This window comes from Vombatus ursinus, unplaced genomic scaffold (genome assembly GCF_900497805.2).
Source record: "Vombatus ursinus unplaced genomic scaffold, bare-nosed wombat genome assembly UNPS02014945.1, whole genome shotgun sequence".
Taxonomy (NCBI): Eukaryota; Metazoa; Chordata; class Mammalia; order Diprotodontia; family Vombatidae; genus Vombatus; species Vombatus ursinus.
In genome coordinates, this window is record NW_020954723.1 from 16,274,468 (window position 1) to 16,299,270 (window position 24,803).

General features: G+C 37.8%; 1 protein-coding gene across 1 annotated transcript in view; it reads right to left on the reverse strand.

Moving 5' to 3' along the window:
- Nucleotides 1-17,004: 17,004 nt before the first annotated feature.
- TSHR (thyroid stimulating hormone receptor) overlaps nucleotides 17,005-24,803 on the reverse strand; it is a 182,143-nt gene continuing 174,344 nt past the window's right edge. Inside the window, exons 9-10 of the mRNA XM_027844908.1 lie at nucleotides 20,049-20,237; nucleotides 17,005-18,415 (exon numbers count right to left, since the gene is read on the reverse strand). Of these exons, the coding sequence (XP_027700709.1) occupies nucleotides 17,005-18,415; nucleotides 20,049-20,237 (1,600 nt within the window). The remainder of the gene's footprint in view (nucleotides 18,416-20,048; nucleotides 20,238-24,803) is intronic.

The following is a 24,803-nucleotide window of genomic DNA, read 5'->3' on the forward strand; positions in this document are numbered from 1 at the left end:
ATACAATAACAGCAATACTAGGAAAACAAACAACTTTAAGAGCTGTAAGAACTATGATCAATACAAGGACCATCATGATTCTAGACTAGTAGACTGTTTATGAAGCATGTTATACATTGTAGAGAGGTGACAGAAGTATGGTACAGAATGAGACATACATACATACACACATATTTGTGTACTAGAATTGAGAAAATTTGTTTTGCTTGACTATGCTTATTTGTTACAAGAAATTTGGTTTTTTTTTCTTCCCTGTGGGGTAAAGGGGGCGGGGAGAAGATAGATTTATGTCCATTTTTTTTTAATAGAGAGGCAGCGTGGTGCTATAGATGTGAAATGCTACATGAACTTTCCAGTGGTCATTGTATTATTTGTTTTACTTTGTTATGAGATATCGCACAAAGTGGGAGTAATCTGAAAATGTAATGTAAAAGTGAAACATATCAATAGAACTAGAAAAAAAAGGGGAAAGGTAAAAGGGTCTTATTAATCTTTTACATATCTAAGCAGGAGCTTGTCTATGAACATTCTTAACTTTGGGTCAAAGGTTGCTAGGTCTCTTCTGTACATTTGCTGCCAAAGAAAGTACACGCCTGATCTATTTTGGGCCACAGTAACACTTCATCTATCTGAAACTCAGCTCTCTGGGTAATTTAGAATGAAACCAAGAACAGGAAATAAACAAAATAGGCCTTGGTTCGAGAAAACAGGTCAAAACTCCATACACTGAAGCCCATTATTCTATAACTCAGATCCTATTTACTTTTGTTTTATACACAGTTCTAATAACATTGGTTATTTGGTTTCTAAACCCACAATAATTTAAAAATAATAAATTAGAATTGGAGAGAGGGCTAGCACAGGCAGGTTTACAGATAGCAGAAAGAAGTAACAGTTGCCAAATTGAGGAAATGGAAAAACTATGCAAAGTAGATACTATTCAATAAGCACAGTAATCTGGGGGGGACATTCAGTATAAGAGCAAATAACCTTATACATTTGATAGGAGAATTAGATTACTGAATCAATTCACAACATAATAATTGGTTATAATGACCTTGAATTATTAGGAAAAGTTTTAATTACATTCACTGTAGTCTTTTTAACGAGGTTTCCATCAAAATTGTTTAAAATTAGTGGTTAAAAGCTCCCTGGAAAATGGGACTGTTTCTTGGTGCCTCTTCTTTTTAGTTTATATTTAAATATCCTAATAGTTATGTTAGGTTGAGAGAGAAAATAGGAATGAGGTTGAGCTTTGTCTAACCTTGGTGGCATCCTCTTTTATTTATTTATTTTTTTTTTGGAGGCTGACTCTCCCTGTCTCTGAGTGTGGAAGTTCAGCAGCTATTTGTGGACTGATTCCAATACTGTTTGCCACAGAAGCTTTGATCTGCTCTGTTTTTCTGCCCTAGGTTTCCTTATTCCCCCCTTAGGTAGCTTGGCAACCCTCGGCTAGTTACCATGTCAGTGCCAGACTTAGTGTGGACACCTGATCTGTTTTATCCCTACCAGTAGCTCAGAACTTCCAAACTCAGTTGAGCCATCACCTTCAGCCTCCCCAGCAAAAGGGATTACAAATGTACAATATCCCATCTACTCTTGGTAACATCCTAAACAGACACAGGGACAGCTATTTCTTAAGCTTTCGTTGGCATAGAGTACTTAGTTCTACCTTGGCTTTGACAGTTGAACTTCTGCCTAATATCTGTGGTAGCTCCTTTACCTTTAGCAAGATAGTTTGAATGTATGACGGGCAGGTAGGGTAAAAACCACATTCACAATTTTTGGAGCTCAGGCTATGAAAAAAGAAACTCCCTTGAGTAAATTGTTGATGGCATATAGTCATTTCTCCTTCCTGAGGACAATTCCTTGGCTAGTATCTGGGTGCTGACTTCTAACCAAATGAAAACAATCCAAAAGCCATACCAGCTAAAATGACTTCACATTTAGTTTGGGCCACTGGGAAGACCATACACATGCCAGAGGTGTGTGCTCATTGTTTCCATCTCTTCTTCAGAGGGAGGCTGCAAATGGTAAAAACAGGTAGATAGTCTAGTATCTGTTCCTTGGTCTGGACCAAAGAAAGTATTGGTCACTGTATTTCATTACTTCAGCATTTGTTGAAACTATTAGCACTTCTCCTACCCTAGCTCCTTTTCTGGCAGAATACTTAAGGAACAATTGATAAATCAGAGAAATATCTCAGAAGCAAGCTGAGTGCGGTGGTTCCATCTTTTATCAGGGGGTAAGGCTTGGAGAACTTCACATTTTTACACTCACATACCTTCCTATTGGCTTACTTAAGTAACATTTATGGTGACTAACCCTGACCACTCCTCACTTTGAATCTATTGTGATGGATGTCTCCAGCTGAGATGGATTCTAATGCTTGAACTTGGTGCTGGCCAGATAGTAAAAATGAAATGAAAGTTTTGTTTCTTGATCTTTAAGTTTTAGTCTCATTTTAAAAAAAATGTGACCTTAAGAAGTACCTATAGAAAGGTGTATACATTAGAGGGATGTATCAATGCATTGGAAAAAGTTGTTGGGGACCTGTTGGATCAGCCATCCTTGGTCAAATTGTAATTACAACTGACACCCAGTTGCCTTCTAGCTGTTTGGAAGGGGTAATGGAATGTGGCAGAGTGACTTAGCTTTCCCCCACCTGATACCTGTCAGAACAATGAGTCCCAGGAAAGTGAGCACCAAGAATCATATAACTGGATTGAGAAGGTGACTTTCAGTTTTTTTTGTAATTACAAGGGTTGGATTTCTGTTTTTCTAAACTGACCTGTCCCCTGCCCCCCCCCCCAAAAAAAACACCTGAATCTTCCCAGCTGATCATTCTTGACAGAACAAGTAGATCCCAATGAGACCTGTGCCTAGATTTAGAAGATGACTTTTTTGTTGTTAACAGAATAAGATCTTTTGGGTTCAAAACTACTTGACTCTTGAAAAGAATGTGTTTGGGGTGGGAAATAAGCAGGGATTATACTTCCACCAGTTCTTAGATCCAGCGTAAATCTAGAAATACAGATGGTGTAATGTTGCCTCCAAACCTCTGGGGGATAAACTGAGCCACATTGGGAATGCTAATTAATATGTGACTTGAGATGTAGCTGCTGCCAATGACAACTATGATGACAACGACTGCCACCACCACCACTACTTTTGTTTTTGTTCAGTTGTATCTGACTCTTTATGACCCCATTTGGGGTTTTCTTGGCAAAGATACTGGAGTGGTTTGCCATTTCCTTCTCCAGTTCATTTTACAGATGAGGAAACTGAGGTGAACAAGGTTAAATGATTTGCCCAGAGTCACACAGCTAGTAAGTATCAGAGGCCTGATTTGAACTTGGGTCTTCCTGACTCCATGCCTGGCACTCTATCCTCTGTACCACCGTTGTTGCTGCCACCACCACTGAAGGCAGCTAGATGGCTCAAATCTAGACTTAGACTGGCTGTGTGACCCTGGGCAAGTCACTTAAACTTCTGTTTGCCTTTCTCCACTGAAGAAGGAAATGGCAAACCACTCCAGTATCTTTGCCAAGAAAATTCCATGGACAGCATGGTTCCTGGGGTCACAAAGAGCCAGACATGACTGAATAACAAAAACAACAACACTACTACTTTTATGGTGGGGCTTAAAAATACAGGTCTCACGACGGGCCTCATTCTTCCTTCTAGCTCTCTTCTTACTAGAACAGAAAATCTGGATTCTTCTTCTCCTGCAGACATTCCACGTTGCTTCATCGGGAATCTTCCATTCCTCTCTGGTAGCTATAAGGGAAGTCCCATGGGCCTAGGACAGGTATCAGTTGGTGGTCTATTTCTACTTTCTTTTCAGGAGTGTTTGCATTTCCTATATCTTTCGTGTTACTATGAGAAATAATTCATTTGGACCTCTACTCTATTCTAATCAGTACTAATCAGTTTGATATGATTTCTTAGGAGTAGTGATTATCAGTTCTGTATATTAGGCCCCAGAACTGTGAGCTGCAGATTGTAAGTTCACTTGCTTAATCATAGGATGCTAACTAGAGGCCCTCCACCCTTGTTTTTCCTTGTCATGGTGACCAAGTCCAGTGTGACAGAGGTGACTTAATTACATGGAAAGTCCTCCAACTTATTTTTGTATCTCTGGACCACTTTGTCTGTCCAACATGAACAGGTGACCATTTTGTGACCATCTTACCATAACTTAGTCAGTGGAGATGCCCCATGCTTCACCCAAACCAAACACCCCCCCTCCCCCCGTTGACATACCATTTCTAGCTGGTGCATAATTTTTTTGCCTGCAAAGCAAGATCTATCAATCAATGGGATTCTGTTCAGGTATCAAATTTGGTATCAAGCCTTATAAAAATAAGGCCCTGGAAGAAGGGGGCATCTCTGATTGTGAGGAAGATCTGAGGTCCACTTCATTGGAGGGGACCATGGACCTTTTAATAAAGCACCATGGGCTCAGAGTTCTGACTCAATCTCTTTTACTATAGGTTGGACAATTTTAATCCCCACATTACTTTAAATGGTTATACTCTCATCCTATAGAAATAATCTTGTATTCTGGTTGTGTATGGTTTGTTTTTTTTTTTTTTTGAAGGCAGTCAGGGGTAAGTGACTTGCCCAAGGTCACACAGCTGGTGTCTGAGGCTGGATTTGAACTCAGTTCCCCCTGATTTCAGGTCTGGTGCTCTGTCCTCTGCACTATCTAGCTGCCCCATTGTGTATGTTTGTTAATGAACCAGTGACACCCCTAATAGTCCATGTGATTGATATTTCTTATTAAATATCTGCCCCCTTCCTCAAGAAGACTGGATGTTTTATTCAATGGAGGTTGGACCACCAAATGCCTTATTGTTCATTATTTTAGTTTCTTCTTCTATAAAATAGGAATAATTATATTCTTCTAATTATCTATCTAATTATCTTCTGGGTTGTTGTGAAGATAAAAGGAGATAATAGTTGTAAAGCTCTTTGCAAATTTTAAGGCACTGTGTAATGTTAGTTATTATTATTGCCGAAAAGATATAGAAGGCACTAGCTCTTAATAGATTTGAGATACTCTGTTTTTTTTAACAATTCTTGTGGAAGAATGTTGAAACAGAATTTACTAATTATCTTTCCCTTTCTCTAGCATCTGTAACTTTTTTTGGTGAAAGAATAATATCTTCTCAAAAGTTCACATTCTAGCACTGGTCTTTGGAGAAAAGTTGGAAATGTTTCCAATAGGCTTGGGGTCAAATTCTAATTCTGCTACTTAGCCTCTTCTGTGATTTGAGGCAAGTCATGCCTCACCTTGAGTTTTAGTTTCCCTATCTTCCTATAAAAAAGCAAGGGATTAAATAAGGGAATTGGACTGTATTATCTCTTAGGTCCCTGTTACATTCTGTATTTCAGTGGTGCTCCCAATTGATCAAAGATGATTGGAACTCTTTTTAGCTTCTCTTTTCAATGAACTGACAAACATCAGTGTTCTTGTTGAAGTCAATCAATGTGTATAAAATACTGCTGAGGGGTTATCTTCATATGAGAATAATCTAGCTGACTGAAGAGAAAAAAATAGATATGACTACCTGTGTTCCTTCCATTCTTTTTTTTCCCCAAGGACCTAAAACTGTATTACTTCCACTAGAGATGATAGACCTCTATAGATTGTGGAATGGGACAAGAAAGTACTATAATTAATTTTCAATTGCAGATAACACCCTAACAAAAATTGACAACGTATTAGGGCATAAAAATCTCACAAATAAGTGCAGAAAAACTGAAATATTAAAGAAATTTTTATGGATCATAGTGCAATAAAAATTACATTCAATAATGACAATACCACCTAAATTTATTTATTCAGTGCAGTATTAAATAAACTCCTAGACGATTATTTTATAGAGGTAGGAGAAAATGATAACAAAATTCGTCTAGAGGAACAAAAGGTCAAAAATCTCATGCAATTAATTTTGTAAAGTGTAAAGGATAGGAGCCTACGAGTGCCAGATCACAAACTATACTATAAAGCCGTAATCATCAAAACAATTAGGTACTTGTTAAGAAATAGAGATTGATCAATGGAACAGATTAAATACACAATATACAAAAGCAAAAAAGCACAGTAGCTTAGTGTTTGATAGGCCCAAAGATCTTAGCTATTGGGGCAAGAACTGTTTGACAAAAACTATTGAGAAAACTAGAAAGTAGTCTAGCAGAAACTAGGTAAAGACCAATATTTTACACTATCTACCAAGATAAGCTCCAAGTGTGTACATTACTTAGATATAAAAATTTGATGTCATAAACAAATTCAAGAAGCAAGGAAGAAATTTCCTGTTAGATCTGTGGGTAGAGGAAGAGTTCATAAGCAAACAAGAGATAGAGAAGATCACAGAAGGTAAAATAGACAATATGATTATATAAAATTTAAAAGATTTTGAATAAAACCAGTGCAGATACAGTCAGAAGAGAAACAAATAAATGGAAAAAAAATCTTTGCAGTAAGTTTTTCTGATAAATATCTCATTTCTAAATAGGGAATTGGTTCAAATCTATAGAAATAAGAACTATTTCCTAGTTAATAAATGATCAAAGGATATCAATAGATAATTTTCAGAGGAAGCAATCCAAGCTTGAAATAGCCTTATGAATAAATGACCTAAATAAGTATTAGAGAAATAAAAATTAAAACAATTCTGAAACTTTAAAACAAACCCATCAGATTGGCAAGGTTGATTAAAAAAGGAAAATGTCAGATGCTGAAGGGGTTGTGGGAAAACAGATACATTAGTGCACATTTGTTGGAATTTTGAATTGGTCCAGCCATTCTGGAAAGCAAGTTGGAACTCTGCCTCAGAAGATATTAAACTGGGCATACCCATTGACTTAGCAATATCACTACTAAGATTATGCCTCCAAGACATTAAAGATAAAGAAAAAGGACCCATATGATAAAAAAAAATGTGTAGAATATAGTAGGGTGTGGGTGTGGGTGTGTGTGTGTGTGTATGTTGGCATGAAATTGGAAACTGAGGGGGTGACCATCAATTATGAAATGACTGAACAAATTATGGTGGAGAGGAGGAAGGAGAGTGTACCAAACACAGGGGATAGTCAGAGAAAATACCAAAAACTGAGAGCTTGTTTGAGAAATAGCAAGGAGAAGGGTATCACTGACTTGAAGATTATATGGTGGGGAATAAGAGATAAGAAGATTGGAAACAGAGGGGGTGAGGATATAAAAGGCTTTGAATGCCGAGGAGAGGATTTTATATTTGATCCTAGAGGTGATAGGAAGCCACTAGAGTTTATTGAGTAAAAGGATGACATGGTTGGACCTGCTCTTTATGAAAATCATTTTGGTGGCCAAATGGAGGATGAATTGGAGAAGGGAGAGAATGGAGGTAGGGAGACTCACTATCAGGCTACTGCAATAGTCCAATAATGAAGTGATGAGGGCCTGTACCAGAGTGGTAGCAATGTCAGAGGAGAGAAAGGGGAGTATTTGAGAGTTGTTGCAAAGATGAAATTGGCAGACTTGGCAACAGATTGGATATTAGAGGATAGGGGTGAGAGATAGTGAGGAGTCAAAGATGACATCTAGGTTGTGAACCTGAGGAACTTGGACAATGGTATTGCCCTTGACAATAACAGGGAAGTTAGGAGGCTTGGAGGGTTTAGGGGAAAAGATAACAAATTCAGTTTTGGACATGCTGAATTTAAGATGTCTACTGAACATCCAATTCAAGATGTCTGAAAGTCAGTTAGAGATGTGAGATTCTAAGTCAGCAGAGATGTTAGGGCAAGTTAGGAAGATGTGAAAACTATCATTGTAGAGGTGGTAATTAATTCATGAGAGCCAACCCCTAGACTTTTATCCTTGATCCTATCCCCTCACACATTCTCTAGCAGATTGCTTCCACTATCATCTCCTTCCTCTTATATCCAAACTCTCTCTTTCTAACTGGTTCCATCCCTGTTGCCTACACACAAGTATTTCTTCCCAGTCCTTAAAAAAGCCCTCATTAGTCCTCACCAGCTATCATCCTATATCTCTCCTCTCTTGAAAAAAGATGTCTATATTCATTGCCTTTATTTCCACTATCCTGTCTTCTAAACCCTCTGCAGTCTGGCTTCTGACCTTATCACTCAACTGAAACTATTGTCCAAAATTACCAATGAGCTCTTAAATTGCCAAATCTGACACCATTTCTTAGTTCTTATATATCATGTTCTCTCTGCAGCATTTTAAACCATTCTCTCCTTCTGAATATTATCTTTTCTCTGGATTTTTATGATGCTATTTTCTCTTTGTTTTCTCCTCCAACATATATGGCTACTCCTTCTCAGCCTTTTTTGCTGGGTCATAATCCATATTATGTCCCCTGTTGGTGTATCTCAAGGCTTTGTCCTGAGCTCCCTTTTCTTTTTTCTTGTACTCTCTCACTTCGCAATGTTATCGTCTCCCATGGGTTTTATTAATATCTCTATGCAAATGACTCCCAGAAACACACACACAAATACATATATGTAGATAGGTCTATATCTTTGTCAATATATCTAGGTATCTCTTACCTCACTCTCTTTTCTGGGCTTCAATCCAACATCAACAAGTTATTGTACATTTTGATCAGGATGTCCATAGATATCTTAAACTCTACATGTCCAAAATAAAAGTCATTATTTCTTCCCCTAAACCCACCCCTCTTCTGAACTTCCCTGTTTCTGTCAAGAGTACCACTATCTTTCTAGTCACCCACGTTTACTATTTTGGTGTCATCCTTTATTACTCACTCATCCCATATATCCGATCAATTACCAAATCTCACCATTGTCATCTCTGCCTCCTTCACATCTGTCCCCTTTACTCATATAGTCAACACCCTAGCTTCATTACAAACATGTCCCAACCTACCTTTCCAGTATTTTTTCATATTAATCCCTTTCACACACTCTAGTCATGAAAGAGAAGCCAAATTGGCCTTCTTTCTATTCTTTACACACAACATTCCATAGCTCATCTCTATGTCTTTGTGTTGGCTGTTTCCTATACATAATGTGCATTACCTCTCCACCTCTGCTTCTTGAAATTTATAGTTTCCTTAAAGACTCTTCAGCTCAAATGTTATCTTCTGTATGAAGCCTCTCCTGGGCCCTCCCAATGCCAATGACGCCTCACTTCCTCAGAGTTACATTGTATCTGTTTTGTGTATTTTTATATATGTATATATTGTCTCCTGTCAAAAACAAAGTGTGAATATAAAGTAACAAGACTGGATTTCATTTATAAATTTGTTCCAAAGTTACTAGTAAAGTAGTGGTTCCCCATATGTTTGAGTGATGAACGGAATCACTGTATAGTCATCCAAGGGGATAACCTTGAAAAGGAACACTCAACCGATCGTATGATTTCTTGCGCCTTTATTTTTAAAAAACAAAAAAGAAACAAACAAAAGCAAACTACTTTTATACTATGATGTCTCTGTGATTTCCCCAATGTGCAAACTCTTTAAACAATGTAGATCACAACTTATCCCCAACTTCCTATCATGTATGACTTTATTCATGTTTTCCCATTAGTCTTCCATGGATGGTCCATTAAAATCCTGGGTGGGGATAGGGCTGGGGGTGAGGGAAGAGAAAGTTCCTCAACATCTTTTGACTGTATGCACATGGACCATCTGCCAATTATCCCTTGCGCTAACTAAATGCAGCTCATCTCCTTTTCTTATCATACAATTCTTTGATGATGATAGCCGTTACATGGCTTCTCCTATGCAGTTCTTGGGTGTTAATACATTGCAACCTTTTCACACCTTCCATGTGCCTTTCCAGAGTTCTTCAGAAGTAATGGAATTCCATGACTCCACAGTCACAGAGCATCACCAAAAAACTATTGGTCTTTAAAAGGTGGGTCCTTGGGGTCGTCAAAAGCAATGAACTTGCTGCTGATACCTCTTACAAATGTTGTCTCTCCCTTTTAGAATGTGAGCTTCATGATAGCAGGGACTGTCTTGCAATTCTAATATCTTCAGCACTTAGTACAGTACTTGGCATATGCCAAGTGCTTAATAAATGCTTTTAATTCATTTATTTATGTACAATTTATGTACAAATACAATCCAGCCAACTCTAGTCCTCTTTTTCTGGAACCAGGTCATTGTTCCATTTGTAGAATCTATCCAAGATAAATGTATTAATGGATCAGATTTATAGGTTTTCCACTTAAGTGTCTTGAAAATAGGCATTTTTCATCCATGTCTCCTAAGATTCTGTCCTGTGTTATGTGTCCTGTCCTCTGTCCTCTTCTCCTTCTACTTTCTCACTTAATGACCTCACAAGAAGCTCGCATGGGTTTAATTATTTCTATAGCGAAGATTCCCAAATCTATATATCCAATCTTGATCTCTTTCCTCAGTTCCAGGGTCACATCACCAGCTGCCTTTTGGATCTTGAACTGGATGTCCTGTAGGCATTTAAAACTCAACATGTCTAAAATATAAATCATCTTTTCCTGCAAGCCCTGTCCTTGTCTCATTTGCACTCTTAACTGCTGAGCACATCGTTGTTCTCAGTCACACAAACTCAAAACTTCAGGGTTATCCTTGACTTCTCATTCACACTCACATCACCTATAGAAGCTGTTGTCGAGTCTTGTTTCTACATTCACAACATCTCTTGATATACATCACCTTTTTTTCCCTTTTAAAAAAATTGAATGGCATGAACTCTCCCATAAAATGGAAGTAGATAGCAGAGTGGATCAGAAACCAGAATCCTACAGTATGTTGCTTACTAGAAATACTTGAAGCAGAGAGACATACACAGAGTAAAGGTAAGGGGCTGGAGCAAAATCTATTTTGCTTCAGCTAAAGCAAAAAAAAATAAAAAATAAAAAAAGCAGGGGTAGCAATCCTGATCTTAGGCAAAGTAAATATAAAAATAGACTTAATTAAAAGAGATAAGGAAGGAAAATACAGCTTGCTAAGAGGTACCATAGACAATGAAACAATCAAATTAGAAGTGCAAGTAATAGTTTATCTGTCAGATCTATGGGGAGGGGAAGAATTCATGACCAAATGAGATAGAGAGCATTACAAAATGGAGAAGAGATCATTTTGATCATAATAAATTGAAAAGCATTTGTACAAACAAAACCAATATGACCAAGATTAGAAGGAAAGCAGAAAGTGATTTAGAGGATTTTTTTCATATGACTATATTGATTTCTTCATGAAAAAGCTGCCTGTTCATATCCTTTGACCATTTATCAATTAGGAAATGACTCATATTCTTATAAATTTGACAAAGTTCTTTATATATTTGAGATATGAGACCTTTATCTGAGAAACTGTCTATTAAAATTTTCTACCAATTTTCAAGTTTTTATGCCCCATTATATGGCCGGTTTTTGTAAAGATACCATGTACTGCTGAGAAAAAGGTATATTTGTTTCTGTTCCAATTCAGTTCTCTCCAGATATATGTGTGTATGTATATGTATGTGTATGTATGTATATGTGTGTATATATGAAATCTAGTTTATCTAAGATTCTATTCACCTCCTTTCTTATTTATTTTTTTGTTAGATCTATATAGTTCTGAGAGAGGAAGATTAAAGTCCCTCACTATTGTGGTATTACTATCTATTCCACCTGTACTTCATCTAACTTTTCCTTTAAAATTTAGATGCTATAGCATTTGGTGCATATGGTTTAGGATTGATATTACTTCATTTTCTATGGTACCTTTTATTGTAATATAGTTTCTCTTTATCTCTTTTAATTAAATCTATTTTAGATTTAAGTTTATCTGAGATCATGATTGCTACTCTTGCTTTTTTTATTTTTGCCTCAGCATAATAAATTCTACTTACTGTAGTTATTTTCTTTCTTAAATTTTTGGATCTCTTTTTCTAATTGGTTTACTTCTTTTCATAATTTTTAAAAATTTTCTTAGATTCCTCTTATTTTTTCCCTAATTTTTATTTGATCTCTCTTATTTTATTTTAAGCCTTTAAAGCTCTTGGAAGAGCTTTTTTTGGGCTTGTGACCATTTGATATTTTTCTTTAAAGTGATATTGGCTTTTTTAACTTCACTATCTTCTGAGTATGAATCCAGATCTTCTCTATCTCCAAAGTACCTGTACACGATCCCAAAGAGATCATACAAATGGGAAAAGGACCCACATGTACAAAAATATTCATAGCAGATCTTTTTGTGGTGGCAAAGAATTGGAAATTGAGAGGATTCCCATCAATTGGGGAATGGCTGAGCAAGTTGTGGTATATGAATGTGGTGGAATACTATTGTGCTATAAGAAATGATGAACAGGCTGACTTCAGAAAAACCTGGAAAGACTTGAATGAACTGATGCTGAGTGAAGTGAGCAGAACCAAGAGAACATTGTATACAATAGCAGCCATGTTGTGTGATGACTAATATTGATAAACTTAACCCTTCCCAGCAATACAAGGATCTAAGACATCTCCAGAGGCCTCATGATGGAAAATGCTATCCACATCCAAAGAAAGAACTATAGAAGTTGAATTGCTATTTTTTTTCCTCTTCTGTTGAGTTTTGTTTCCTCTTTCTGATGGTTCCTCCTATCGGTTTTAATTTTTACTTACAACATCACTAATGTGAAAATATGTTTAATATGAATGTAAATGTATAGCCTATATCAGATTGTGTGCCATCTTGGGGAGGGTGGTGGGGAGGAAGGGGGAGAAAAATTTTAAACTCAAAAGCATGTGGAAGTTATTATTGATAAACCAAAATAAATTAATAAAAAATGGCAGAAAAAAAAAGGTATGCACAGTAAGATTGCATTTTGGGCATAGTTCCAAATTGCTCTCCACAATGGTTAGATCAGTTCACAACTCCATCAACAATGCATTAGTGTTCTAATTTTCCTACGTACTCTCTAACACTTATCATTTTCCTTTTCTGTCATATTAACCAATCTGATAGGTGTGAGGTAGTACCTCAGAGTTGTTTTAACTTGCATTTCTCTAATCAATAGTGATTTAGAGCATTTTTTTTACATATGACTATAGAAAGCTTTGATTTCTTCATCTGAAGATTGTGTCCTTTGACCATTTATCAATTTGGAAATGACTTGTATTCTTATAAATTTGACTCAGTTCTCCATATATTTTAGAAATGAGGTCTTTATCAGAAACACTTGATGTAATAATTATTTCCCAGCCTTCTTCTTTCCTTCTAATCTTGGTTGCATTATTTTGTTTGTGCAAAACCTTTTTAATTTAATATAATTAAAATTATCCATTTTACATCTAGCAATGTTCTCTATTTCTTGTTTGGTTGTAAATTCTTCCTTTCTCCATATATCTTACAGGTAAATTATTCCTGTGTAAATCATGTACCCATTTTGATATTATCTTGGTATATGGTGTAAGATGTTGGTCTATACCTAGTTTCTACCATGCTGTTTTCCAGTTTTCCCAGGAGTTTTTGTCAATTAGTGAGTTCTTATCCCAGAAACTGGGGTCTTTGGGTTTATCAAATACTAGACTACTGTGGTCATTTACTACTGTGTCTTATGTACCTATTCCATTCCTTGTGAATCTATTCCACTGATCCACCACTCTATTTCTTAGCCAGTATTGAATAGTTTTGATGATTACCGCTTTATAAATAGCCAAAGTGAATTTCTTAAAGCACAAGGTCTGGCCATGTTATGCCCCCTATTCAATAAATATCAGTGGTTCCCTGTTATCTCCAAGATAAAATATAAAATCCCATTTGGCATTTAAAGCCCTTTACAACTTCATCCCTTTCCTACTTTTCATCTTCTGAAACTTTATTCTCCTCCAAGTACTTTACAATATAGCTGCACTGTCTTTACTGTTCCTTGTACACACACACCTACTCTGAGTTGTTGCCTTTTCACTGACCTGGAATGCTTGCTCTTTCCTCACCTTTGCCTCCTGGTTAGCTTTAACACTCAGCTCAAATCCCTTTTGCAGGAAGCCTTTCCTGTCCCTGCAACCCTACTCCCACCATACTGCCTTGCCCTCTGAGATTACTTTTGATCTAGTCTGTATATGTTGTATATGCACATAGTTATTTGCATATTTTTTCCCTTATTAGAATGTGCTTCTTGGAGGGCAGGTACAGTGTGAGCAGGGCCTTTCTTTGTATGCCCTGGGCAATACAGTGAATGACCCAAAATAAGAGCTTAATAAATGCTTATTGATTGATCACCAGAGAGTTAGGCTGAATACATTTGAGTGATTATGACAATCAGTAATAAAAACCAGTCTCATTATTTTATAGCCATAACTCATATTTATTTATTAGATTTCTGTTTACAGTTCCATTGTCAAAATTAATAACTACTTGATGTAAGCTCCCATATCTTCATGAGCTTATCAGAAAAACAATATGTAATTTACTTACTATCAATATTTTCACAAAATGATATTTATAAGTTAAGCATAGGGTCTCTAGTTAGCCAAGGATTATCATTTACAAGAAAAACAAGCAAGACCCTTATTGGCAAAAGTAATTCATTCTTCCAAGTTGGATATTCACTTCTGTGGTCTTTAGTTATAAAACACCCATTAGACACAGAAAAAGAACCCTGGAGTTAGAGAGAGGAAGATTGTACAATTCAAGGCAATACTTTTCAGAAGAAGGAAATTTAAAGCATAAGAAAAATGTAACACATTCATTTTTAGTAAAGATTCTATTGTAGTCACATTTTCTAGTGCTATGCTTTAAAAGCACTGGTTCATATATTCAAACTTGTTATTTTATTGAGACAAGACATTGTAAAATATCACAGACAAAGCATGTACAACACAAAGTAACAATAAATTCAATAGATTTTATGTAATTGCTTGCCAGCTTGGGAGTAACTAATGATATTAGGTACTTATGATTTTCCTATTAAAATGTGAAAGTCTTCAAATAACCTGGCAGTGTGAAAGTTGAGTCAGATTTGATAGTTGCAAGTGCATTCATCTGGCACACTAACTTGGCACAATACAGTATGAGAGCAACAAAAAACTTACATTTTATGTTAGAGTTAATGAGCACAGAAAAAAAGATGACTTATGTGCTTGGGGTCTTTCAACAGAGAATTGGAGTGCCTATGTACAGGCAAACAAAGTGACAGCATTTGTTGATAAAGATCCCTAAATTATGGGCAATTATAGAATCTTGGTAAAGAGAAGAACATTTTTATACAAGGTCAGCTATATCTGATGGGATTTTTCAGGTTCTGAGGAGAAGCCAACACTATGCACAGATTTTTTAACATCATAACTTTAAGTGGCATTGTTTACTCACCTTTTTGTTACTTCTTGATTTGGTCCAAATTTTGCCTCAATTTTTGAGGATATATTAGCTACTTGGACTGGGGATGGAGGTAGGATGGGAAAGCTTTGAGTGTCCCTGGGTAGTGAATTACTCTGATCTACCACTATCTTTTACAATTCACATTATTTAATAAATATGAATACTTCAGGCCAAAAAGTTTTGTATGATGTCTTTTTTGTCCTGACAATCATAGAACAGTTGTCTTCTATAGACTAGATGCCAACTTAGCAATTTGGATTCAGTCCAATTCATCATTAGAATCTTCCCTATCTGGTTTAGTAATCTTAAGAACCCTGTAGCTGAGGTGGAGTGAAAGGAAACCTGTACTCACCTGCCCAGTGCCCTCTGAGAAACAGAAAGTTGGCCTAAAGGAAATGTGATAGTCTCTCTATTTCCTTTCCATTTCCTTTTTGTGTGGATCTCTTTGGATGGAAATCGGTGTCCTTGGGAGCTCTAATAGAATCTTAGAACTGGAAGGGACTTCAGGATTGATCCAGTCTAAACACCTCATTTTAAAAATGAGGAAACTGTGGGTCAGAGAGGATTAAGGGACTTGCCCAAGGTCACACAGCCTGAGAGTGGTAGGGTCAGGACTAGAACTCAGGTTTCTTGACTCCTGATCCAGTGTGACTATTTCAGAAAGCAAATAACTTATATTCCCTTGGTCTAGGGAAAGGAGAAGCAATAAGAAAGCAGTCAGGGCTAAAGAGAGATGGCATTGGTAAAATCAAGTAAACTTTACTTGTAGAAACTTAAAAAAAAACTTTTCATAGGAGTAACGTATAAGGAAAACTATGTGTAGTGGGCCAAAGTGGTACTTTTGTGAGTACCATAACATATTCTTGTCGCTAATCAGATATGGTTTCTGCAATTCCATTCTTTTCTAAGACACTTATTAAGAAGATAGGCTTTTAGTCATAGAAACAAGCCTGCATATTCTTCTGGACAACACAAAATGATTAGATCCCTGGTAGGTCCTTGTAGAGATGAATAATGTAAGTGATTTCAAGGAGTGGCTAGAGTCAGAAAAGACATCTTGAAAAAGGTTCTCCCTCACAGCCCCATCCTCACCCTGTTATTCATTGCTCAAAATAACCACTCTTCTTATGGTCTTATTTTTTGACTAGGTTCAAGTCAGTTTCAGTTCTTCATGGCAGTACCAAGTACCACAAAGATAAAGCAGCTCAAAGGAGCATATAATGAACGAGGTGGCATCAGCCAAGTCATTAGACAATGTCCAAGTGCAGACTCCACATCACTGAAGGTGGCATCAGAAGTGGGAGGATCTCCACTGGCATAGCTCTACTGACTTTTGTTGTGTCCTCTTTAGAGAACTTTGTTTTCAGACTTGTTTGTGGAACAAATTAGTTGGGAAATCTCCCAGAGGATGGATCATTTTGCTATCACCTAAGTATGAGATGCAATCTTAGTAATATTTCCTTGTTCTCCTAAGGGTGATATAAGATCTTATGGAGAGAGATTAGGTTAAAGTCATTCATGTGCAAAATATATTTATTTATTCAATGTAAGAAATGCAGAAACAGAAGGGAAAGGGAAAAAGTGTGTCTCAGAATGAGAATGCTTCAATTAGGAAGTCAGGATTCTGTCAGTCAGTCAACTATTCTAACAACAACATTTTGAGATGTTGTAGAGTATGAGGATGAACTTATAAAACTGTCAGTTTGCAGTCTACCTTGAGTTGGTTCTGCTTGCCTTTGGCCAGATGAACATTTTCAAATAGTTCATAGTCATCCTGCACATTGGCAAGAGCCTTCCCTGCTCCCCGACAACCTTTCTGGCCATTAATACCAATGCTATTCTTTGGCGAGATTGTCTGTCCTCGGTAAACCTGAGCCTGGTGCTTACAGATACCAAACTTACTCAGTAGAATGAAAACATCTCTCCGGAAAGCCTTGGTGAAGATCGCATAGAGGAATGGATTGGCACATGAGTTAAGCGGGTAGAAAAGGACCAGCAAGATTTTTGAGTTGCTAATAGTGATGAGGGGTTTGTTCATAACAGCTGACAAAGCATAGAAGGAAATCGGTGCCATGCACATGAAATCAGTGAAGATTAGCACAGCCATCCTCTTGGCAATTTTGGTATCTTTGTCACCTGGGCTGTACTGGGGATTTCGGACAGTGATGTAAATTTTTACATAGCAGGCACAGATGATGATAAAAGCAATGATGTTCAGCAGCAGTACTACAATGATGTAGGTAAGAGCAAGGGGAGTCTCTGTGTCCATGGGGAGGCAGATACTGACTTTGACATAACTGCTGATCCCCACCAATGGAAGCAGGGCTAGGAAGAAACAGCAAACCCACCCACCTAACATGATTATATATGCATGCCATAGGCGGATCTTTCTGTCCAGGCGCATGGCAAAAGTGATGGCATACCAGCGCTCTAGTGTGATGACTGTCAGTGTGTACACAGACAGCTCACTGGCAAAAACGGTGAAAAATCCAGCTGCGTTGCAACCAGAACCAGTCTGCCAGTCAATGGCATAGTTGTAGTACTCAGAGCGGGTATAGACATCAACAGAAGCAATAAGGAGCAGGTAGATCCCCATGCAGAAGTCAGCAAAGGCCAAGTTGCACATGAGAAAGCGTGGGACAGTGAGTTTGTAATGGCTGGTAAGGATAATAAACAAGACAAAGAAATTGCCAAGGAGAGCCAGCAGGTTGACAAACCACACTATAATTCTAAGAAACTTATATCCCATTATATCTTCACAGGGATTGAATTCATCTGGCTCTGGGGAGCATGCCACGTCTTCATTTCCTCCACACACAGTATAGTCATAATGACTATCAAATGCCTGTATAATAAATTCTTGAGGGTTTTTAAGTTCTTGGCCAAATCCAATATTCTCATCCTCCTGTTCTTCAAAGACATAATATTGGGAATTGCTGTGAAAATCCTGTCTTGTGGAGTCTTCCTCATACACTGCATTTGTGTGGTTCTGTTCCTCTGAATAGTCCTGGTAGAAGCGACCATTCAAAGCATTGACAGATTTCTTCTGACGCAAGCTCTGAATGCTGCTCAGGTTGCACATTAGCGACTCAAGGATTCTGAAAGGCAACAGAGTTCATTGACTTGATTCTTTCTGGTGATCATCCCAGAAGGAAGCTGAATTCTGACCTAACCCCAACTATTCTAACAAGAAGTACAGTTTTCATCTTGTGTCATCTTTTAATCTGAGTTCAACTAATTTTCCTGGTATAGAGTAAAACATCTGGAGACTTGGCTATTCCTAGCTATATTGGAGTTGAGGAAAAGCCAACATGGTTTACTTTAGGGTTCATCTCTCCCAAATGCCATGTGCCACCTAAATAGATTTCCTTGATCCCTCCAGTTTTCCTGCTGCTGTTACAGCTAAGTATGTCTTCCCTGCACTACTTTTCATTTTCCTATTTGATTCTGCCTGCATAGTTGGGCCCAGATTTGTCACCAACAGGATAGATCTGTGGAGGAAGCAGATGAATAGATACTTAGAAGTAGGGCAGGGAGTGAGTACAGAGGAGGTAAGGAAGGAATCATGGTAAGGAAGAAAGGATGAGAGTGTAAGAGATATAGGGTAGATAGGAGAGGAAGAAGATGATCATTGCATGGAGGGGGAGAGACTTACTCCTTTGAAGCATGACATATGGCATGAAATTATGGTAGCTGCTTAGCCTGTTTTGAGGAGTTAATCCAAGTTGTTTGGACATTCTTCATCATGGCTGCTTTTCTTAAATATAATGCCACTAAGGGACAGGGACCATGTCCATCTAACTTGCTTTGTATAGTGCTGTATACAAATGAGCTGAATCAGGTGATGCCAACAAAAACAAATGACATTCCATTGTGTCATGATAATTGTGGGGCAGTCACAAAGTTCTGGGTCTTTGATATCTCAATTGAAGGTGAGCAGGTAGTCCAAATCTGTTTACTTATGACACTCATGTTGTCTCTTCTACCCACAGAACACAATCTCAAGCATCAAGATCATAGTATCATAGCTTTAGAGCTAGAAGGGACCTTAGAATTCATCTAGTCTAGAGGTTCCCAAACTTATTTGGCCTCCTGTTCCCTTTTAAAAAAAAATTACTCAGCACCGTCCTGGAAATCTACTTTCTTTAATCCTTTAATGGTTTTTTTTTTTTTAAATTTGCATCATTTCAAAAAAATAAAACTTTTTTTAAAAGATGCACCTTAAATTGAATAATTTATTGTAAATTTGTGGGTTTTTTCCTTCACTGAAATTTTGATGATGCAATCTTGCATCATTTAACTACAGTACTGTATTGTAAACAAGTCATTACATGCACATATTCCTGCTGATGCATGCTGGGCATCCCAACAATGCACAACACACTCACCTGCCAATATTTGCTTGTTAAGACCTGTGGGCAGACTTGGCAACTGATGGGCTATAACTTGTGTTTTGTGTGTTTATTTGGAAAATAATGTAATCACTGTGACTTTAACTCTGTTACACAGCAGATGAAACATGTACAAATGGTTTTTCAAAATTTTCTTCTTTCCTTTCCTTATGCTTCTGCTGCCCCCTTACTTTTATTCAATGCCCTCCAATTGCACCCAAGGCTACTACTGCCAGCCCTAGATCATTCCAGTGCCCCTCAGTGCCCACTTTGGGAATATCTGCACCCCCTCTTTCTTTAGATGAGGAACCTGCAGGCCAAATTCATTCCACACACTTACCCTTTGTTTTTCTTTCTATTCTTGAAAGCACAGCAATGACTTGGATAGGAAAGGTCAACCCGTATCAGGTGAAGGAAACTCAGAGAAAAGGGAAGCTTCTTAAGAGTCCAAGTATTTCTTGCTATCAGTTCTTTCAGATGCTCCAGACCCTTAGGTGGTAGGGCAGTAACACTAGTGTAAGAAATGTCCCTGTGAGTTTGAAAGCAGATCAACAAGGAGACTTAGTTAGCAGGGAGACTCTGGTGTGTGTGTGTTTGTGTGTGTATACACGTGTTTAAATTTTTTTAAATTAAGCATTTAACAGCCAATAAAAAGATAATATTTCCATGTAAAAAGTAGAATAGAAAAAGAGAATTATGTGTGAAACCATGAATCTTTATTACTTGCAGCTTGCTTATATATATATATATATATATATATATATATATATATTCACAGAAATGTCAGAGTTGAGATTGGAACTTAGGTCTTTTGAGGCTAAATTTCAAGTTTTTCAAAATCTGTTTCCCTAGCCTTCAAAGATAATCTATGGGAGTCTATGTTTGACTGGGGATTTCACTTCTGCTTCCCCCAGTTCTTAGGCTCTTAACCTTCAACTCCCTGGTCAAAGCTTTGAAAAGCCCATGTTGGCTCCACTCTCAGACTTCTGATTTAGACCCTGAAGCTAGCTTCTCTCATCCTTCTTTGGAGATTTGAATGCTCTGACAGAAAGAAGTTCTGTCTTTCTATTTCTCCTGTCTCTCAGTTTTGCTCTGCCAAATTCTATAAGTTGGGTCTTTTAGCCACTCTAGTTTTTGAGGACTAGACACCTCTTCCCTCTTGGCCCTTCCTGGCAAAGATTCTGTAGTGGTTTGGCATTTCTTTTTCCACCTCATTTTACAGATGAATTACTTAATAGAATTAAGTCATTTGTCCAAGATCACACAGCTAGTAAGTGTCTGAGGCTGGATTTGAACTTAGGTCCTCTTGACTCCAGAGCTGACACTCTATCTACTGCATCACCTAGCGACCAGCTAGGCCTCCTTACTCTGAGGCTAGTTCCTCCAGAGTGACTTGTTCTTTTTGTACTTTTGTTGGAAATACCTGTGTTTTCAGATGGTCTCACCTCCATCTCTTTACCACAGACTGATCTAAGTTGACACATATCACCCTCTCCCCAATTATTGGACAAGGCCATTTGACCACATGTCCCATGCTCTAGACTTTTTTGTTGTTGTTGTTGGCAAGGCAATCAGGATTAAATGATTAAATCACACAGCTAATAAGTGCTGAATGTCTGAGGCTGGATTTGAACTCAAGTCCTCCTAATTCTACAGCTGGTGCTGTATCCACTGTACCACCTAGCTGCCCTTAGACTTCTTTTTTTTTTAAAGCAGGTAAACATATTTATTGAAACCAATAGACCTAGCACCTTGCTATTTCCCTGCCAAATCTGGCTGTCCATGGCTTATTTGCTCAAAATACTACTCTTCAGTAGAGAATCTGATCAATCAGTGCTAACATTAATACATTAACTCTTTTAGGTAACATATTTGCATTTTAGCAAAAAGTCTTAGGTTCAAATACTGATTCTGACATTTATTAGCCATGGACAAATAACTTAACCTCTCTGAGACTCTGTTACTTTATCTACAAAACAATGACAATGATACCTGTATTATCTACCTCACAGAGTTACTGTGAGGTGCAAATGAGAAAATGTAGATAAAGTCTTTTTAAAACTTTACAGTGCTTTACAAGCGCTAGTTATGTTAAACAGCATATTTAGAGACAGTACCCTAACTCTTTGCCTCAGTTTCCCACCTGTAAAATAAGAGCTTGGACTAAGACACTTTGTAGGTCCTTTTCAGCTCTAAATCTATAATTCTATGACCCTATGAATTCAGATAATGTGTATTTTAGACACTGTGGCAGTCTGGAGCAGAAGTCATTTTGGACAAGTCACCTTTTACTTCCCCCACTGATTATTCTATAAACACATGGTTCTATTAGGAAAGATCTCTCCAAAGCAGGTAAAGGGCAGGTATATTGGTATCCCCTTTTTACATAATCAACCAATAATTATTTATTAAGTGCTTACTACATGCACAGAACTGCTCTAGGTGATAAAGAATCAAAGACAAAAATAAAACAGTTCCTTCCTCAAAGAGCTTATATTTTATTGGGGAAAATGACAGAAACACTGATGATACAAAAAAGGCAATGAGAGTAAGTAATCTGCTTACACAGTAAGCCAGTAGTGGAGATATCTGTAACAAGAATCTGAGATTTGGGTTCTCTGGTTCAATATTTTAAGACAGCTCATCCTTAAAATCTCCCACCAAACACCAAAAGTCATTTAACTTAGAAAGATCCTTATATATTGGCTCACTGGACCTCAATAAGAATCAGGTTTATGAATTGAGATGAATCATCTAGTCAGCTCTTGAATTTCTGCAACTTATTTATGTTATACAGTATCTGTGACTTCCTTCTCCTGGGAAAAAGTCTCTTCTACCTTTAGAGGGCATAGATAGCAGTTGTAGAGTGAGTGGTATCTATGACCTTCCCATGTTCTCTTCCTAAGATAGTAAACAGTAAGGTTGATCAACTTAGAGAGTCCTTGAGCTGGGGCTGCATATTTAAATTATGAAGTTATGCTTAATAAAGATCACACATAACTGATAATTAACCAAATTCAACTGGACATTCACAGCAGCCTCCCATTTTGTGTATTGACTCTGGAATGTCACAATAGATCATTTTAATTTTCTCCGTTTTAGGCTCCTCTAACAATATCCTGGGGGAAATGATGGAAGGCAAAAGTATGAGAAAGAAATTCTTAGTTGAATATACAAGTTGCCTAATGCCCTTGAAAAGGGAGCTGGATTTGGAGTTAAAGGAGTTGGGTTTGAATGCCACCTCTACAGTGTAGTACTCATGAGACTTTGGGAAACTCATTTCACCTTTCATCAGTCAAATGAGGGAGGTCTGATTACATGCTAGGCACTGCACTAAGTGTTGGGGATACCAATACAAAAAACAAAACAAAATCTTCCCTTAAGAAGCTTACATTTGAGTAAAAGCAGTGACTTGCTTGAGCACTCCCCCAAACCCTTCCAAATACCTATAAAAAAATGACTCTAGTCAAATTCTAAAGCAGCAGAACCCACAAAAAAGACAGAGCAAAACACATTTCCAGCCCAAGACATCCTGGATGATTGATCGGAAAGGTATATTGCGCCGGGCTGGGAGAGGAGCACAGTTCGGTGTAGGTGCACAGGCTGCAGCGACCCTGGAGCAGGCCTCAGAGGGCTGAATCACAGGCAGCTGTAGTGGTTTCCAGACTTCTCAACCCATGAACACCAAAGACAACTTGGAAGGTCAGTGGGAAAAGTCTGTGTCAGCAGGGAGAGAGAGAAGCCGGTGGTCTCAGCTCCAGTCCCTGAGCTTGGCAGGGGCAGCGGCTGCCTCCTGAGCTTCCAGCCCACAGACTGAGGGGGAATCTAGTGGTTGATCAGAGGGGGATTGCCGGGATCTCTCTGATGGTGCAGGATTCTCTTGCTTTGCTGGTGCTTGGATCTGGGTCACAGTTCTGGGTGGCGGTGTTGGGGCAAAGAGGAGCACTGGCATGGTGGAGCTTGTAGTGGCTATGGAGAGGAAACCCTCCTCACAGTTCCAAGACAGAAAAGAGTGCTCATAGACCAGAGCACAGGCCAGGAAAAGAGTAAACACCTCACCCTTGATCATACCACCTTGGAAGAACTGAAAATGTACAGGTCCCTAGAAGTATCTCTGAAAACAGCTGCACAAAACCCCTGAAACTTGGGACAGTACATTCTCCACACTGGAAACAGACTCCTACCTTAACAAAGAGTGTATAACTCAAGTAATTGGCTGGGATCATGAGCAAGTAGCGCAAAAAGAGTCGGACTATATTATCTTACTTTGATGACAAAGAAGATCAAAACATACAACCAGAAGAAGACAACAAAGCCAAAGCTCCTACATCCAAAGCCTCCAAGAAAAATATGAATTGTCTCAGACCATGGAAGAGCTCAAGAAGGATTTTGAGAAGCAAGTAAGAGAAGTAGAGGAAAAACTGAGAGTGATGCTAAAGGAGACCCAAAAAATACTGAAGAAAATAACACCTTAAAAAATAGCCTAACTCAAATGGCAAAAGAGGTCCAAAAAGCCAATGAGGAGAAGAATGCCCTTAAGAGCAAAATTAGCCAAATAGAAAAAGAAGTCCAAAAACTTACTGAAGAAAATACATCCTTAAAAATTAGAATGGAGAAATTGGAAGCTAGTGACAATTTGAGAAATCAAGGCACTGTAACACTAATCAAAAGGAATGAAAAAATAGAAGAAAATGTGAAATATCTCATTGGAAAAACAGACCTGGAAAATAGATCCAGGAGAGAGAACTTAAAAATTATTGGACTATCTGAAAGCCATGATCAAAAAAAGAACCTAGACACCATCTTTCAAGAAATTATCAAGGAAAACTGCCCTGCTGCTTTAGAACCAGAGGGCAAAATAGAAATTGAAAGAATCCACCAATTACCTCCAGAAAGAGATCCCCAAAGGAAAACTCCTAGGAATGTTGCAGCCAAATTCCAGAATTCCCAGGTCAAGGAGAAGATAATGCAAGCAGCCAGAAGGAAACAATTCAAGTATTGTGGAAACACAATCAGGATAACACAAGATTTAGCATCTTCTACATTAAGGGTCTGGAGGGCATGGAGTATGACATTCCAGAGGGCAAAGGAATTA